The 19,112-nt window shown below is 39.6% G+C and overlaps 1 protein-coding gene across 1 annotated transcript in view; it reads right to left on the reverse strand.

Moving 5' to 3' along the window:
* fancd2 (FA complementation group D2) overlaps positions 1 to 19,112 on the reverse strand; it is a 98,835-nt gene that overhangs the window by 77,901 nt on the left and 1,822 nt on the right. The window contains exons 2-8 of the mRNA XM_043707668.1: positions 17,869 to 18,009; positions 11,758 to 11,825; positions 7,373 to 7,476; positions 5,503 to 5,563; positions 5,356 to 5,408; positions 1,819 to 1,897; positions 566 to 690 (exon numbers count right to left, since the gene is read on the reverse strand). Of these exons, the coding sequence (XP_043563603.1) occupies positions 566 to 690; positions 1,819 to 1,897; positions 5,356 to 5,408; positions 5,503 to 5,563; positions 7,373 to 7,476; positions 11,758 to 11,825; positions 17,869 to 18,009 (631 nt within the window). The remainder of the gene's footprint in view (positions 1 to 565; positions 691 to 1,818; positions 1,898 to 5,355; positions 5,409 to 5,502; positions 5,564 to 7,372; positions 7,477 to 11,757; positions 11,826 to 17,868; positions 18,010 to 19,112) is intronic.

Consider the following 19,112-nt stretch of genomic DNA (forward strand, 5'->3'; position numbering starts at 1 on the left):
AATCTAGTAACTGTACTTCAGGATTTAGATTTTTTCCATGGATATTTAAACTTCTGCTTCTTGGATAGCATTACAAATCTCTTCCGAGGCTCAGCTGTTGTGCGAGCCAAATGATGATTACGGTCACAACCATGACAGTAATGTTTACAGCTCGAAATATGTCACAATTCATGTTACAAGCTGAATATAAAATTTACTTTATAGCATTTTAATAGAAAAAACTGTTAAAAGTAGCTTGTCACTTCATTTTTTTCTTCCCAACTGATGTTCGTTGGGATATATTGCCACTGGAGTTGAATGCTTTCTGTAGTCTAAGCCAATCTGAACATGATGGGATGAGGTGGGGAGACTACAGTGAAGTCCTGCTTATAGATAAATGTCAGGAGTGCAAGCCACATTGATATTATTCTCAGACTCTTTAAGCCAGAGGCAACAAACCAACCATAAAAGTGACTCCACTAGATTAATAACAGCAAGTGGGACTGTATAGTTCAGACTCAGGAGTTTAACTCTCATCTACATGCAAAAAACAAGGCATGCACCATATATTCCATATCTCACTTACTTAAGCTCCTTGGCAATTTCATTGTGTTGAGCGTCTTCCAAAATCTCTGGCAAGCTGGTGATGATGTCACGCTGAATTTCAAGAGGACCAACACTAATGAGCTGCATAATCTTACTAGTCAAATCCTGGAACAAACCACAGAGGGAAATGAGGAATTATCACATAATGTACTATTCAGTTCTTGAATTCCATAAACAAACATGAAATAGAAAATATTGCATATTTACAAACCATAAGGTAAGCAAATGTAACTAAACAAAAGGATACAGCAAAAGAGTATGCAAAAAAGAATTTACAGGCATAATTACAAGATAATTACCTTTTCAAAGATTCCAATAAGCAACAAATTAGAATATTAACTTCCAGTAACTCTCCAATCAATTCCAAATGACGTGTATTTTATGATGATGGTTTTATTCCAAAATTAAGTCCTAATAATACCTAGTTTCATAACAAAATCCCTGACCAAACAGACATTTTCAGTGCAGAAGGAGGCCATTGCTAGAGCAGGCAAATGAGAATCCCAGTCCCCTAAACTCTCTGCTTTAGTCCTGCATTTTTTGGTGCTTTTCAAAAGATACTTCCCTGTGACAAAGCCATGCTACTTAATATCTGCATACATATTTCTCCTCATCACACTCACTTACTGGTAATTTCAAATTGAGGAGTCACAGGATATCAATATATCCTACCTTGCTATCTATGATCCTGTCCAACCATTTAATCTGACTGATGATGAGTCGTGGCATGTTAATATAAAAAACAGAATTTCAAATTTTCCCTGCAAAGTCTTCATAATATCAAAAACATAAAATCTCTTATCCTTTTCCTGCTGCAGTGAAAGTAGTCCCAGTTGTTCAAATGAGTCTAAATTGTGCCAATTTAATAACTCAAACATTCCTTGACAAATGTCCATTAGTTACTGATCATAGCCAATGATCAATTAAAGTTCAAGATTATATATAGGTTCACCAAGCAGTGCACCTTTTTTGGGGTGGGGAAGAGAAAGGGAGAGGGGAGACATCCATGAAAAGGAAATACAAATGAATTTCCTCTTAAGTGCTAACCTCTGGAAGGAATCAATTTTCCTTTCTGCTGATTCTGAAGGTGACTCTGGACATATGCTCAAACAGCAAATTAATTAGTCAGAATCAAATTAACAAATTAAACAAAATGTTACAGTTGTATAAACACTCATCTTAACCAAGGACGCTGTGAGAAGACAGATTTAAAGATAACATTTTTGAGCCTACCTTGCTATCTATGATCCTGTCCAACCATTTAAATTGACTGATGATGAGTCGTGGCATGTTAATCCCATCCTCTGGAATACTAAAATTCAGAAAATTTGCTTTAAGGAAATCTATTTTCATAAGTGTAGGGAGAGAAGTATCAAAGAGTTGAGATTATGATAGCAGTTCAATAACTAATAGAAATTAGCATTAACTCACAAGGAGGTATTATCAAATAGTTAGATCATGCAGATTAACAACCTCCCTCAGAAAACCAAATGGTGTGATCATTGGAAAACATGCTTTTGAGATTTAACAGGTGTTACAACCAAGTAATGATGGGTGATTCGGCTCCTCAATTGGCCATAACTATTTACATTCTTTACAAAATTTACAGTCTTTTTAGCACCATTAAAAAAGTAGTTAATTAGTTCACCAGTAGCAACAAGGAACCAATTACAACACTTTATGGAGTAGAAAAAGGAATAATTTTATTATCTGTTAACTCAGAGAAAGATAATAAAATGCAACATTAAATATACATTAAACATTCAATGTTCAAACGGGATGGTGTCCAGTTCAAAAAGCTGACAAAGGAGATCTACAGTTTAAAGACCTGAAGGTGTAAAGGCTTTATCCACAGAACATGGTTAGTTAACTGATGTCTTGTATCCTCAGGAGTAGAACGTATTTCAGTTAATCCTTTGAATCCTCAGTGTTCTGATGTTTCATTTTAATTGTTTCTATCACTGAACATTTTTCCTTCTTAAGAGGTTTAGAGAGAAAAAAAGATAAAGAGCTTTCTCCAGTTTATTCTCATTACAAATCCATCGCCTCTGCTCTACCAAATAAATTTCCTGAACTACAGTTTATTTGTTTATTCTAATGTCTGAACTTCGGGTTTCTAAGCTCCAAAATTGTAGACAATATGCTATATCTCCAAAATGTGAAACTTATTACACTGATGCAAATCGACATGGGAAATGAGTGGGAGACTGACTGGGTGTTCCAGCCCCTTGGACATTTGATTAAAATGTGTTAATTTCAGTTCAGATGAGTTTGTTTATTTCATGCTGGTTTCACAGAGCCTGGCAAACCTGTGTGGTTAGATGATTGTTATGACCAGCTTTTAAGTCAGTTGTCTTTTCTTTTTCAAAGTCCTCGGTATAAAAAAACCAATAGTCCATTTTTACTACTGTCATTCAAGAGATGATGTATCTGTCTTTGTTTAAACTATACAACTTTGTAATAAAGATTCCCAGGCAAATGTTATTGCACTACACAGATATCCCAAAGGATTTCAAATCCAATTTATTACCATTTTGAACTGCTGTTACTGACAAGTCCCACAAGCAATCATTAAATGAATAACACTCCAATCTGTTTTGATACTGGTTGAGGGAAGGAGGAATAATAATCGTGAGCATAAGGGAAGAATGTTGAATCATTAGTTTTCCTTTAAGGTAGATAATGTTAGGGTAGTACGATAATCATTAAACCATAGAAACCCTACAGTGTGGAAGTGGCCATTCAGCCTATCGAGTCTACACATACCCTCTGAAGAGCATCCCATGCAGACCACCCCCACCTGCAACCTTGCATTTCCAATGGCTTATCAACCTAGCCTGCACATCCCTGGATACTATGGACAATTTAGCATGGCCATTCCACCTAACTTGCACATCTTGAAACTGTGGGAGAAAACCAAAGCATTGGGAGGAAACTCACACAAACACAGGGAGAATGTGCAAACTCCACCCAAACAGTCGCTCAAGGAATTGAACATGGGTCCCTGATGCTGTGAGGCAGCAATGCCAACCACTGAGCAATTTTGCCACCCCATAATAAAATACCACACTGGAAATCAAGCCCTGGTATTTCCAGAGTTATTACAAAAGTTAAAGATTTTATAGAAGCATGCAAGATCTCCAATTTACCTAATTTTCAGACCCAGGTTGACAGAAATCACAGATCAGGTTTCTGTACTAAACAATAATTACTATTTATTACAAGTGAACTGTCTTCAGTTACAGGCAAACAGTCATGAACGATTGTCACACAGCTCTACTAGTTAAAACTCTAACCTCTTTATTAACTCCACTTTACAAACACACAAACGCACACACAGAGACTAACACAGTCAAGAAAAGAACATGGGTATTATTGAAGGGAAAACTGGAAAATTGGTTCAGTGTTCTCTCTTCACAGGATCTGCTGAGGGGGTTCTTAAGTTGATCAGAACACGGCTTTTCAGTCTTCCTGGATGCTTTCACTTCCTTGCAAGTGACACAAGATAGTTAGTTTATACATATAAAAGGTCTCTAACTTATTAATTAAAAGTTCACATTTCACAGCAACTGCAGCAGGAAAAATGAAATGGTTTTCTTTAAGTTTTAAAATGGCTTTTACTTCGGAGAGCAGAGACAGCTCCTGAAATGGTAGAGGTCTTATGGCATCTCTCGATCTTGTTCAAGTTGTTCAGTTATCTAAGAAACAATTACATAGTTGTTGGCAGGCAGGTCTTTGTAATTGTTGACTGGTCACTAGTCCACAGACCAATAAGCAAGGTGTAGCCAGCAGAATCTCCATTTGTACACACCTTCAGCTTTTGTTGGATGATGAATTACATTTCAATTATTGCTTCAACAAGAAACTGTGTAAATGGCACTTTCAATGAGTGTAAGGTTATTTGTACCAATCCTTTAGCAATCTTTGATTTTTAAAAGAATTCTCATTTCAATCCACAATCAAAAATACAGAAAAGTTAAAAACTGCAGCCTTTACAGAAGTGATTCAGTAATAATAAAGAGAATTCAGATAAGGTTTGCCAGGATGTTGCCTGGTCTGGAGGGTTTTAGTTATAAGGAGAGGTTGGATAAACTCAATTTATTTTCGCTGGAAAGATGGAGGTTGAGGGTCGACCTGATAGAGATGAACAAAAGTATGCGACGCATAGATAGAGTGGATTGTCAGAGACTTTTTCCCAGGGTTTACAACAACAGGGCACAGGTTCAAGGTGAGAATTTTAGGGGAGAAGTGCAGGGAAAATATTTCACAGAGGATAGTGGGTGCTTGGAATGTAGTACCATTGGAGATGATGGAAGCAGGCACGTTCACAACATTTAAGGCAAACCTTGATAGATACATGAACAGGTGAACAGAAGGATAGAAACCACACAGGGGCAATAAGTACTGAGTCTAAATAAGGAGAAAGGTAAGGACTGCAGATGCTGGAGATCAGAGCTGAAAAATGTGTTGCTAGAAAAGCGCAGCAGGTCAGGCAGCTCTGAGTCTAAATAAGGATTAGAATTGGTGCAGACTTGGTGGACCAAAGAACCTGTTCTTGTACTGTATTGAATTGTAGTGTAATTTTCTACAGCTTTTAATTGTAGTGTAATTTTCTACAGCTTTGCTTAATACTTAATACTACCCTAAACCATCCAATACATATACTGGGCAAATTGCCTTCACGCGAACATACTCTTTATAGGCCATGGGGACTGCATAAACTACAAAGTGAAAGAAAAGTCCGACTTCATACATGAATGTGAAACTTACCCATCATACATAAACTCAGGAATCTTTTCAAATAATGTGTTCATAACAGAAGGCTAAGAGAGAAAAAAACACAGATTCAAGAGTAAACCACAAGAAATGTGCACTTATTAATCACTGCGCCAACCACAACTTTTGCAATCATTTTACCTGTAGAATCTCGATCCCAAGCAGCAGCTTTATGAGACTTTCCTGATAATTCAAGTTGTTACTGTAATACATGAATATACACATTGGGTATGAATAAAATGATTAACAGTAAGATTAACAGTAGGTCTGCTACTCAGTAAGATCGCGGTTTGACTCTCAAACACCACTTTCTTATCCTAATTCCCACATTGTTCATAACCACTCAAGCCCAAAAATCTGTCCGTCTTAGTTTTAAATATACTCAACAGTGCAGTTACAGCCCTCTGGAGTCAAGATATTCAAAGATTTATAATGTTCTGAGTGTAGAAATCTCCCTGCTTCTCAGTCCTAAATGGTTGACCATGTAACTTGAAATGATGTTCACTAGTTCTAGATTTAATCTGGGGAAATAGCTGTTTGGCACCCAACTTGTCAAGCCTTCTCACAATTTTGTATTTTCAATGAGATCATCTATCACTCTTCTTATGATGGAGAGAGTATGAGTCCATTTTACTCAATGTCTCTTCACTAATTTCTCTGATGTTAGGGCTGACCAATAGCCTTTCTACAAGTCTGCTCTATATGTCACTAGGATACAACACCTTTGAGTTTGCCCTCATTTAAGACATGAACAATTTCCAACAGCAAATCTACAGGAGCAGAATTACACAATTCCAGCATTGTTAACGGTTAATATGTTTCTCAACTCCATTCTCCTGCCTTCTCCCCATAACCTTTGATCCCCTTACTAATCAAGAACCCATCTGTCTTAAAGACACACGATGACTTAACCTCTACAGCCTTCTGCAACAATCAGTTCCACAGATACACCAACCTCTGGCTGAAGAAATTCCTCATCTCAGTTCTAAAGGGTCATCACTTCACTCTGAGGCTATAAGCCAGCTCCTAGTCTCTCCTACTAATGGAACCATTTTCTCTATATCTACTGTATCCAGGTCTCGGTCTCAGTATTCTGTAAGCTGCAATTAGATACCCCCTCAATCTTCTAAACTGTATGGAGTACAGACCCAGAGTCCTCAACCACTCCTCATATGACAAGCTCTTCATCTCCAGGATTATTCTTGTAAACCTCTTCTGGATCCCCTCCAAGACCAGCATATCAGTCTTCAGATATGGGGCCCAAAACTGGATACAATATTCCAAAAGTAGTCTGACCAGAATCTTATACAGCTTCATTAATACATTTCTGTTCTTGTACTCTAGCTCTCTCAAAATGAGCTTTTTAAAAAATCATTCCTGGGATGAGGACATTGTTGTCTATGGCCAGCATTTATTGCTTACCCAGAGGGCAGAAAACCACATTGCTGCTCCAGACCAGGTAAGGATGGCAGCTTTCCTTCCAAAAAGGACATTAGTGAACCAGATGGGTTTTTCCAACATTCAACAATAGATTCATGATCATCATTAGATGACGGGGCTTCTCAGGTTACAAATCACTATTTGGACCATTTTATATTTGAGGTTAAAAAGCAGTATCAAGATAACTCAAAAAGTAGTAAAGTGTGCAGACTAGAGAGATTTCAGATCTGATCTAATCTTAGACAGACAATACAATTATACAATTGTTTTTAGCTATGGGCTCCCACTTCACATCATTATTCAACAAACCATGCTGCATTGAAGACAAGCAACAAGCTTAGTTGTGCTGCAGTTGAGTAACCAACAAGCACTTTTTCAACAAGTTAGGTGAGATACCAAAGGGTAATCAATGCCCAACAAATTTACATTAATAAAACAATGCTTTAGGGGAAAAGAAATCAGCAAAATATGTAAAGAGAATGGTTTTACACAAGTAAGTAGAGCATTTTAAACTTAGTTTTTGCAAGTGCTGCAGCTGTAATGTTAATTTATTGATACAATTGTAGTGTACCTTGATTCGCCCTCTTGAGATTGCCCACAGGGTAAGAGGCAGTTTCTGAACTTGTCCCTGCCTTCAATGTGTGACTCTAATCCACTTACAAATTCCTGCACAACCTGCAAACAACACAGTTCACATTAGTTCTTGATTCTGCAGTCCAAGAGGCTATCATAATGCCGAGCTATTCAAACACACTGAGCACACAGAGAGGTGCAGCTAACTCAGATTTCTGCTGATGGCTTAAAAATAACCACAGAGAGTGCATAAACACAGCAGACACCTAAGACAATCCTCCATTCTCGTCCTTTCTCTTAAAGGTGTAATTCTTCAAAATGCAATTCTTCGAAAACCAGACAGTAAATGTCTGCCACCTGTTGTACATTTCACAACTGAGCACAAATGTGACCTCAGCCAGATCAACATTGCCAGGCAGTTTCTGAGTTGCAACCAACAGTAGGGACCTCAGCCAATATTTATTCTCCTTCGTGCAGGGTGTTACAATTCAGGAGCAGAAAGAGGCCATTCAGTCCATCATGCCTTCACCAACTCACTTAGCATTTTAACTGGGTGCCAATTCCCTGCCTTTTTCAAGTAAGCCTGCACATTATTTAAAAAGAAACATTCATCAAATGCCTTTTGAATGCCTCAATTGAACCTGTCTCTATCCTACTTCCAGACAGGTATTCCAGACCCTAACTACTTAATGTGTGAAAATATTTTTTCATGTCTCATATTTGCACATTTGCACTTTAAAATTTGTGCCCTCTGGCTCTTGATCCTTTTATGAGCAGTGTAGACTCCTCATCATTTTGAAAGTTTCAAATGAAATTCCTCTTGACCTTCTCGCTAAGGAAAACAGCCCCAAATTCTCCAATCTTTCCTCGTAACTGAAGTGTCTCATCTCTTGAACCATTTTAGTAATCCAAAACATTCATATTTCCTATAACATGGCATGCAGAACTGTACATAATAATCCAGCTGAGGTATAACCAATGCTTTTTTAAAATTCATCATCATAACATTCCCACTCTTGTACTCTATGCACCTATTAATGAATTCCAGGATATTAGCTTCATTTAAAACAGATCTGCTATCTTTGAAGGTCTATGTCTATAGACATCCAGAGGCCTCCGCTCCTCCAAAACCTTCAGACTAGCGCCCTTTACTTTATAACATCTGTCTATTTTTGTGCCAAAGTGTATCACCTCACTTTTCTGTATTGAATTTTATCTGCCATCTATTAGCAGACTCTACCAATTTGTCAATGTCCTTCTCACAGTTAACAATTGTTCCAAGTTTTGCGTTATCCATAAACTTTGAAACTGTCTCTTTTTACCAACATCTAAGTAATTTAAACATCTTAATACTGACCACTGGAGAACTCCACCTCAAACTTTCTTCCAGCCCATCAACATTCTGTTCCCTATCCCTCAGCAAATCTTGTATCCACATGGCTGTTGTACCTTTTACTCCTTGACCTATAAAGTTCCTCACAAGTTCGTTTGTGGAACTATATCAAATGCCTTTTGAAATGCTATGTACACTGAATCAACAGCCTTGCCCTCAGAAACCCTCACTATCACCTCTTCAAAAAGCGCCAGCAAGTTAGTTAGATGAGATTTTCCCTTACTAAATTCATGCTGACTCTTCTGAATCAACCTACATTTCTCCACGTGATATGAATTTTCTACCAATTAATTGTTTCTAGAAATTTTACCACCATCAAAGCTAAACTAATTGATTTGTACCTGCTGGACCTATCATTAAACCCATTTTTTAACAAGTGCATAATGTCAGCAAGTCTTCAGTACTCTGGCACCAAACCGGATTCCATGGAAGATTGGAAGATTATTACCAGCGTCTCCAAAATTTCCAGTCACACTTCCTTGAATAACCTTGGATATATCACATCGGAGCAAGCGCAGACCAAGCCACGGGCTGAGTACTACAGCGTTGAGCAGAGAGAGTCGCAGGAGACTGGAGCCTGGAGCGGCGCGCAGAGCGAGTCCTGGAAGGCTGCCAGTGCATGGAGGTAGCATGGTCTCGTGTTCTGAAGCCCAGCAGGCATGGACTCACGTTGGGAAAGGTCTATAACTTGATGGTTTAAAGACACATTCCATTCTCATTCTGGACTGTTAAACTCTGTATTCCCACGCTAATCTTTTTTTTGCTACATTTGTAGCATGAGAACTTTCCTTACCTGTATTGGCTATAACGTGATTCCAGTCTCATTGTTTCAAATGGCCCGCTATTACACAATTTTCTTACAATGTGAGATTGCACATGAATTTAACTATCGCTTTATATCAGAACAGACCATATTTCAATTCTGTGACAAAACTTAAAGTATCTGTACCTAGGTACCCAGTACCTAAGATGGCAGCGAGAGACGGCATTAAAATCCTTTCACTGCACTTGTTCCAGTGCACGCAACAATAAAGACTATTCTATTCTATTCTTTGATGCTCATTTTTGCTTTTCAGCCAGCTCTGAAACTTTACATTTAGTTTGATTCTCAATTGTATTTCCTACCTCAGTTCTGTCATAAGCACACATTTTCTTTTTCAAATTAATTTCTATCTCCTTTGCGATCCAGCAGGAGGATTGTCTGTCCCATCTTTCACTTTCAAGGGCTCAAATCATATTCTCTCAGAAGGTAGCCCATTTTTCAGCTCCTGCTTTTCTCACCAACCTTGCATTCCAATCTACCTGGCACAGCTCTGTTCTTATACAATTGAAGATGGCTCACCACCAGATTATCCTTAACCTGGATTGACCCATTTCATTTTCTACTGTTATTCTAAACCCTATGATACAACAATCATTGCCCCCTAAATGATTTCCTCACTATCACCTGATCTATTTTGCCCACCTCATTCCAAGAAATAGGTCTATAAGTGCCTGCTTTCTTATTGGTAAGGTGACATACTGATGTAGGATGTTTACCTGAACTATGTGCCGTCTAATGCATGGACCTCTAAGGTCCGTATGTAGCAGCAACTTCTACATGTGAAAATCAATGGCTGAATGTCAATCAGCAAGCAGAGGACCTCTGAGCTTAGAGGTAAAATTGTGCTCGGGAGCAATCTAGAAATGCCAGTCCCTTGCTGTTCCTTACACTACCCCAATTAAAGACCCTACTACAATTACTCTACGATGTTTAAACTTCTCTGTAATTTCCTTGCAAAGTTTTCCCTATATCATTTTCACTAATTAGTTGCTTATAAACTGAGCGATGTAATTGCACTCCTCATTATTCCTTAGCTGCAGCCAAGTTGCTTGTCCATTAACAATCCTGAAGCATCTTCTTCTTCCAGTGCAATGTACCCCTTAACCAAAAATACCATGCGTCCTCTTCTTTTTTCCCCTTTCTTCTCTTTTCTGAACATCTTGTAACCAGGAGTATTTAACAACCCTTCTTTCAGCCAGGTCTCCGTTATCACGACAGCATCTTAATCCCACAAGGTAAAGTGTACCTGTAACTCCCTGATTTTATTAATTCGCTCCACGTATTCACATACATGCTGTGTGGCCTGATTTTGACTTCATTAGTCTCTCCCTTATTCTACCTACAAACGAACTATTCCCTATTTTAGTATTTTCTGCATTCCCCAACAATTTGTGTACCCTCGAAATACTTTGTCCTGGTTCCCACACCACTATTTGGTTAGTTTAAAACTTCCCAAACAGCACTAGCAAAATGCCCTACAAGAAGCTCAGTCCAGTTCTGTTCAGATGCAACCTGCTGGCTTTCAGGTGCCATCTTCTCCAAAGCTAGTCCCAGTGTCCCAGCAATGTGAAAGACTTCCTCCTGCAATATCTTTCCATCTATGCATCTATCTGTCTTACCTTGCTATTTCTATACTCACTTTCCTGTGGCATTGGGAGTAATTGGAGCTTAATATCTTTGAAATACAGCTTGCTAATTTTCTCTAAATTCCAATTGCTCCCTAAATTCCAATTGCAAGACCACATTTCCCCTTCAAATGCATGTCGCTGGTACCAATGTGGACCACAATCTCTATATATTCATCCTCCTGAGAAGAATAGCTTGCAGTTGTTCCGTGACTTTTTTTTAATGCCACCACCAGGAGAATTGTCTTGAAGTCACACCTAAGTGAGACACTCTTAAGCTGAGATCAAACAGCTTACCACAGGGGCTGAATGACAAACCTTCTGGCCAATTTGATTTAGTGTTCATCAGATAAAAGACTTACCAATGAGATTACATGCACCAACCAGTTAGAAGATCTCAACATGCATTAGAATGAATTTATGGATTGGTGTGAACATAATGCCTTAAAAAGTTATAGCTGACCAGTTAACATTCCCAACAGGTTATGGCACATATTCAAGCAATTACAACAAGATAATAGTTTGAAGTAAAATGGATTTACGTTAGGATAACGAGGATGTTTCCGTAAAGTTTGACAAAGCTTCTTTTGAAAAACTGCTTGGTCCAAACCTACAACAATTAAAAGATCAGAATAAAATAAGTTAAAGAGTATTTTTAAGTGATCACAGAATTTGACAGAGTACAAATTCTTGTATATTATTTTAGGTCCAACCATTACTCCCTATTTATTTTTACCACCCTTTTACACTTGGTGACACTCTGCTCAGACAAGCAGTCAACCTGAACTGTCAAAATAAAGAACTGATTTGAATTCACTAAAACTTTTATGAAATATCCCTTCATTGATTTAACATAAATAAAAGGATTTTTATTTAGCTTTCGATCCTCCCTGGTCTGACTAAGTATCAAAATTATTTGATTTGATCTATCTGATTATAGTTGTTCTTAATATTGCCACTTCTGGGTTAAAAACATTATCAGCAGTCAGCAGTGTATTCGGAGGTTAAGACCAAGAGTGAGGGGCTAGATTTGCGCCACTGGCGTTTGGACCCTTTTCTCCTTAAGGATTCCACATTTGTGGAATACTTTTTGAAGGAGTTTCAGGAATTCTTGACTATCAACTCAGGCACGGCTAGTAGTCCAACTATGCTATGGAAGACTGCTAAGGCCTTTGCTAGGAGATTAGCTATTTGCTATTCGGCTAGCTGGAAACGACAGAAGGAGGAACAGCAGCATCTACTTGAGACGCAGTTGAAAGCCGCCGAGGCAGCACATTTTGCGCGGCCTTTGGTGACTAAGCAACAGCAGATCACGGCCCTCCGGGCTGCCTTGAATTCAATACTGACACAAATCGCAAACAAAGTACTTGCTTTTGCTAGACAAAAGCTGTTCAGAATATGGGGATAGGCCAGGGAAGTATTTAGCATACCTGACTAGGAAAAAGCGTGCTCCCCAATCCAGTACTGCAATCAGAGACAGAGCCGGGGTCCTTACATATGATGCTAAAAAGATTAATGAGGTTTTTCAGAGCTTTTACTCTGAATTGTATCAGTCTGAAGGGTGCGAGGACAGGAGGGCTAAAATGGAGACCTTTTTTAAGAACTTGGACCTCCCAGGGGTAACCTTGGAACAGGCTTCTTTCCTTAATGCCCCCTTATCAGTTCAGGAAATACAAGAGGCAGCTAGGCAACTTCAGAGTGGGAAAGCACCTGTCCCTGATGGTCTTCCGGGTGAGTTTTATTAGGGGTTTATAGGGATTGTGTCAGGGCCGATGTTGGAGATGTACAATCACTCCTATATGCATGAATGCCTACCACCATCTTTGAGAGAAGCTAATATTTCCCTAATTCTTAAGAAGGGGAAGATTCCTCATACAAGCCCATCTCTCTATTAAATTCAGATTTCAAGATTCTGCCCAAATCCTGGCGCTGAGATTGGAAAGGGTGTTGCCCCATATTATTAAAGAGGACCAGACAGGTTTTATAAGGGGCCATAGGTCCTCTAATAATATTAGGAGGTTGCTGAATGTGGTCCACGTTTGTCAGTAATGATCGATTCAGGGATTGGTGATTTCCTTAGATGCAGAGAAAGCATTTGACAGGGTGAAATGGCCATATCTTTTTTATGTCTTAGAACAGTTTGGGTTGGGTGAAATCTTTGCTAGGTGGGTAGAGGTTTTATATCGCCGCCCTCTGGCCGCGGTCATCACCAACGGGGTGAAGTCTGGGAATTTTAGGATTGGTAGGGGCAAGGCTTTCCCCTCTCACCGTTGTTGTTTACGCTGGTGATAGAGCCGCTGGCAGAAGCCATTTGTCAGAACGTCCACATAACCGCTCCGGAAGTGGGACCGAGGGCACACAAGATTACACTGTATGTGGATGATGTCCTTCTGTTTTTAATCGAACCCGATGGCCTCCGTATCCCATTTGATACAATGTTTCAGTTTGTTAGGGGCTATTTCAGGATATAAGATTAACTTTGCAAAATTGGAGGCTATGCCTTTGGGGAACCTTAAGGATGTACCAGAAGTTGAAGGTGGCCCTAAGTTCCCTTTTAAGTGGTCACGGGCAGGGTTCCGATACCTAGGCATTTTTATTACCCCCCAAGTTTGATCTGTTATTTAGGATTAACTTTGCTCACTTGCTTGGCAATATTAGGCGAGATCTCCAGAGATGGGAGGCTCTTCCAATTTCGTGGCTGGGCCGAATATCTCTCATTAAGATGAATGTTCTTCCTCATTTGCTTTCTACCATGCGTATGCTCCCTATAATGTTTCCCAGGTCAATGCTGTGGAAGCTTATGGGGTGGTTTGGTTCCTTTGTCTGGCATCAAGGGCGGCCCCTCATCAAACTTACTAAATTGCAGTTGCCTCAAGGAGGGGGAAGAGTTGATTTCCCAGACATCAGGAGGTATCAATTGAGTTCCCTGCTGTCCTTTGTTTGTGATTGGTTAGGTAATGATCCAAACTCAATATGGCTGGATATCGAGGCTTCCTAGGCAAAGTGCCCTCTTATTAACCTGTTGTTCATGGATAAGGTGTGGACAGTTATGGACCACTGCCGGAACCCCATTGTCATTCGTACAGTCATGGCATGGAGGGCGATGCGTCAGAGTCAGGGTTGTTTATCCAAGACTTCACCACTTACACCTATAGTTGGCATGCCATGGTTCCGACCAGGGATGATGGACTCAGGGTTCAAACTACGGGCAGCAAGAGCAGTTTCTAGTTTGGGAGACTTGTTTGAGGGGGAGGTTATAATGTCTTTTGAGCAACTGAGCCGCAAATACGAGTTGCCCAGCAGAGGTCTTTTCCGTTTTTTTCAGGTTAGGGATTTCATCCAGAAGAAGACTATGCTTCTCACGAAGCCCTATAAGCCCGATACAGAGAGGATGTTGCTACGTACCACCCTTTCGGTTAGTGCCCTCTATCACCTGCTGGGTGGTAAAGCCTGGCAGGATATTAACCGGTTATGTGAGGTCGGGGAGCAAGAACTGGGAATGGAGATCTCTTCTGAAACATGGGAGAACATATGGGAGAACACTCGAAAGATCTCAATCTGTAATAGCTCATGCGCTACGCAGTTAAAAGTTCTGCACAGGGCTCATCTGGCACCAGACCGTCTGGCGAAGTTTAAAAAAGGGGCATCTTCAGTGTGCCCCAAATGTAAAATAAGTATAGGTACTGTTACCCATTGCTTCTGCATATGCCACAGGCTCCGTGTTTATTCCGCTGTGGCAGAAGAGATAGGGAGGGTATTAAGGACTGAAGTCAAAGTAGACCCGATATCTCTCCTCTTAGGTCTACTGAATTTACCATCTTTGGACGGGCATGGGAAGAAACTATTTAATATTCTTGTATACTGTGCACAGAAGAATATTCTGATGAATTTGGTGTCTGAGAACCTGCCGGGCTTGCTGGGATGGCAGAAATTAATTACGGAGCACATTCCCTTGGACCTTTTTACAAACATGGTGCACCACACAACAGACAATTTTTATAAGACATGGCAACCCTACTTGAGTTATTTGGATATAGATTTGTCAGTTATCTTAACTAGGGTGTTTGTTTAACCAGGATGATTAGATTTGTCAAGCCCTGGGCCCTGGAGGGGGGTCTCCTGAGTTAACACGGGTGTATATATTGCTCCCGTTCCTTTGTTTGGGAGCTTTGCGCCGAGCATAGCTGTTCTGTATTTTGTGTCTTTTTTTGCTTTTCTTTCTTTTTGTTTTGGTGTTGCTTTGCACAGTGTTCGAGTTTGCTTTGTATTATAGGGTAGGTTAGTAGTTAGTAGATAGTAGTTGTATTGTAATTTGTGTTTTTTTATTATACTGATGTGTTATTGATTTTTTTTTCAATAATTTTATATGTTTGCAAAGTTAAAAAAATTTGCTAATAAATATTTTTACAAAACAAAAATCAGACTTTGACCCCAGTGGAAGCTTGCACAAGAAACACTGGTATGGTCAGAATTGGGAGAAAGTGAGGACTGCAGATGCTGGAGACCAGAGTCAAAAAGTGGGTGCTGAAAAAGCACAGCCAGTGAGGCAGCATCTGAGGAGCAGGACAGTCAACATTTTGAGCATAAGCTCTTCATCAGGAATGGGGTTTGCTGACATTAAACTGGTCAAGGGCTGAGTAAAAAAAGATACTCATAAAAATCTCTGGGAACAAAACAGACAATCTCCATTAGTTAATTATATTACACAAATTGAGGGGGGCATTTGCCACAATTTGCAATTAAATTTAAAACAATCAGATCAAAATTATATCTTGGTAATAATATCAGGAAATATAACATCACTAATACATTTCAACCCAATCGTTCATGTTGGGTACCCATAGGCTATCTAATATCTGCAAAGGAATTTTTTAAAAAGTCTCTTGGTAATACAAAACTAGAGTATTGGCAAAAATAAACTTGCTGTCAGAGCTGCTCATCTTCCACTCATCAGGACAGGCACAAGAATACCAACTTTCAAACAACTTATACTACATGAGATAATTAGTGCTGATTAGTTGGTGAGATGACTGATTTGTTGAGGAGTTGACAGCATTAATACACAAGTGAACAATAACCCCAAAACTTTTGTTTAAAATCAAAATATGACATGTCAATTCCAATTGTACGACAGGCACGGAGTCATAGAGATGTACAACACAGAAACAGACCCTTCGGTCCAACTCGTCCAGGCCGACCAGATATCCCAACCTAATCTAGTCCTATTTGTCAGCACTTGGCTCCATATCCCTCTAGACCCTCCTATTCATATACCCATCCAGATGCCTTTTAAATGTTGCAATTGTACCAGCCTCCACCACTTCTCCAGCAACTCATTGCATACACTGAAAAACTTGCCCCTTAGCTCCCTTTTATATCTTTTCCGCTCACCCTAAACCTATGTCCTCCAGTTCTGGACTCCCACTCCAGTGAGACCATGTCTATTTATCCTATCCATGCCCATGATTTTATAAACCTCTATAAAGGTCAGCCCTCAGCCTCCGACACTCCAGGGAAAACAACCTCAGCCTATTCAGCCTCTCCAAGTAGCTCAAAACCTCCAACCCTAGCAACATTCTTGTAAATCTTTTCTGAACCCTTTCAAGTTTCACAATATCTTTCCAATAGGAAGGAGACCAGAATTGCACGCAATATTCCAACAGTGGCCTAACCAATGTCCTGTACAGCCACAGCATGACCTCCCAACTCCTGTACTCAATGCTCAGATCAATAAAGGAAAGCATACCAAACACCTTCTTCAGTATCCTATCTACCTGCGACTCCACTTTCAAGGAACTATGAACCTATACTCCAACATCTCTTCGTTCAGCAACACTCCCCAGGACTTTACCATTGAGCATATAAGTCCTGCTCTGATTTGCTTTCCCAAAATGCAGCACCTTGCATTTATCTAAATTAAACTCTATCTGCCATTCTCAGCCCATTGGTCCATCTGATCAGGATCCTGTTGTACTCTGAGGTAACCTTCTTCATTGTCCACTACACCTGCAATATACCTCCTATGTTCACATCCAAATCATTTATATAAATGTTGAAAAGTAATGGACCCAGCACCGATCCTTGTGGCACTCCACTGGTCACAGGCCTCCAGTTTGAAAGCAGTAGGAATGCAGCAAGAGACAATGTTCTGAAGACTTAGTTTTAATTGTGACAGTTCCTGGACAATTCCTGGACAAATTCTTTTTGTCTGCTGAGGACCAGGCCTGCAGGTGAATATGTGTAACTTCTCATAAATGTGGGGTGAGCTACACTGCGAATCCAACTGAATTTTAAATTGGATATTTGTATAATCCTTGGCATACTTGGGATTGTTCCAAGTGCTGAAGAATCACATCAACATTAGACATTATGCTTTGAGTTGTGCAAATTCATGCTGAGTGAGTACAGTCAACACTCTACTTTTGGCAATTCTGAACTTGTATGCAGTTTCCCACCATCTGCCTCCCTCTCAACAAATCTCGTAGCTATTATATATTCTGCTGTACCTCAAACACCTGGAGTTCAGATGACAATACTACTCATTAGTACTCCATTAATTAATCGTCCTTGGGGTGAACTAACAAGAGCAACAAAAATTAAACATAAAATAAGGTTTCTCGTAACCCGAGAGAAACCTCTTTTCAACAACATACTTAGCTTATTTGGTTGGTTTCCTTGTTTCAGAATCATTCCAGCTGATTTTAGCAAATGAGCAAATACAGTGTCATCATCCACCTCTCCTTCCTGAGCAGATGTAGTTCGTTTTCTCCCACCAATTTTGCTCTTCTTTGCCTCTGGGTGGTACAAAAGCAGTAAAAAAAGAATCCCTTTATTAAACAATGATTGTATCTCTACAATTTCTCTTAAAGTTATTGATTTTGTTTATATATATACACACACACACACACTCTTCAGCATCAATTTATAATCTGAACGCAGAGACACTGGTATCCAAAACTTTGTGCGTGCCTAATTCAAACATCCGTCAGTTTTCTGTTTCACAAAGACTGATGAGGGTTGGTTATTATTTCTGCACTAGAACTATTCCTTTTTTGTTAAGTAATGCCATTGCAAAGGGTGCTTTTCTATTTTTGCTGTGCAGTGTTCGCACCAAGCACTCAAATATAACAGCACTAGTTCCACCAAGGTATGAAAAGTTTAGGATTTGCTGTCTCTGACACTGAGATACTATCAGAAACCTGTCGTTTCTTAATCTTAAATGACAGTTACAAAATCCTGGAGAGCAGCAATAATGATGTGCAGATAGTGCAAATGGCTAGTTCTCCCTGTATTCCATGAGATCTAACCTTGCTAATCAGTCTCCCATGGGGAACCTTGTCGAACAACTTACTGAAGTCCATATAGATCACATCTACTGCTCTGCCCTCATCAATCCTCTTTGTTACTTCTTCAAAAAACACAATCAAGTTTGTGAGACATAGTTTCTGACGCACAAAGCCATGTTGACTATCCCTAATCAAATACATGTACATCCTGTCCCTCAAGATTCCCTCCAACAACTTGTCCATCACCAAGGTCAGGCTCACTGGTCTATAGTTCCCTGTCTTGTCCTTACTGCCCTTTTTAAACAGTGGCACGATGTTTGCCAACCTCCAGTCTTCCAGCACCTCACCTGTGACTATCGATGATACAAATATCTCTGCAAGAGGCCCCGCAATCACATCTCTAGCTTCCCACAGAGTTCTCGAGTACACCTGATCAGGTCCTGGGGATTTATCCACCTTTACCCATTTCAAAACATCCAGCACTTCCTCCTCTGTAATTTGGACATTTTCCAAGATGTCACCATCTATTTCCCTACAGTCTATATCTTCCATATCCTTTTCCACAGTAAATACTGATGCAAAATACTCATTTAGTATCTCCCCCATTTTCT

This window comes from Chiloscyllium plagiosum, chromosome 18 (genome assembly GCF_004010195.1).
Source record: "Chiloscyllium plagiosum isolate BGI_BamShark_2017 chromosome 18, ASM401019v2, whole genome shotgun sequence".
In the NCBI taxonomy this organism is placed as follows: Eukaryota; Metazoa; Chordata; class Chondrichthyes; order Orectolobiformes; family Hemiscylliidae; genus Chiloscyllium; species Chiloscyllium plagiosum.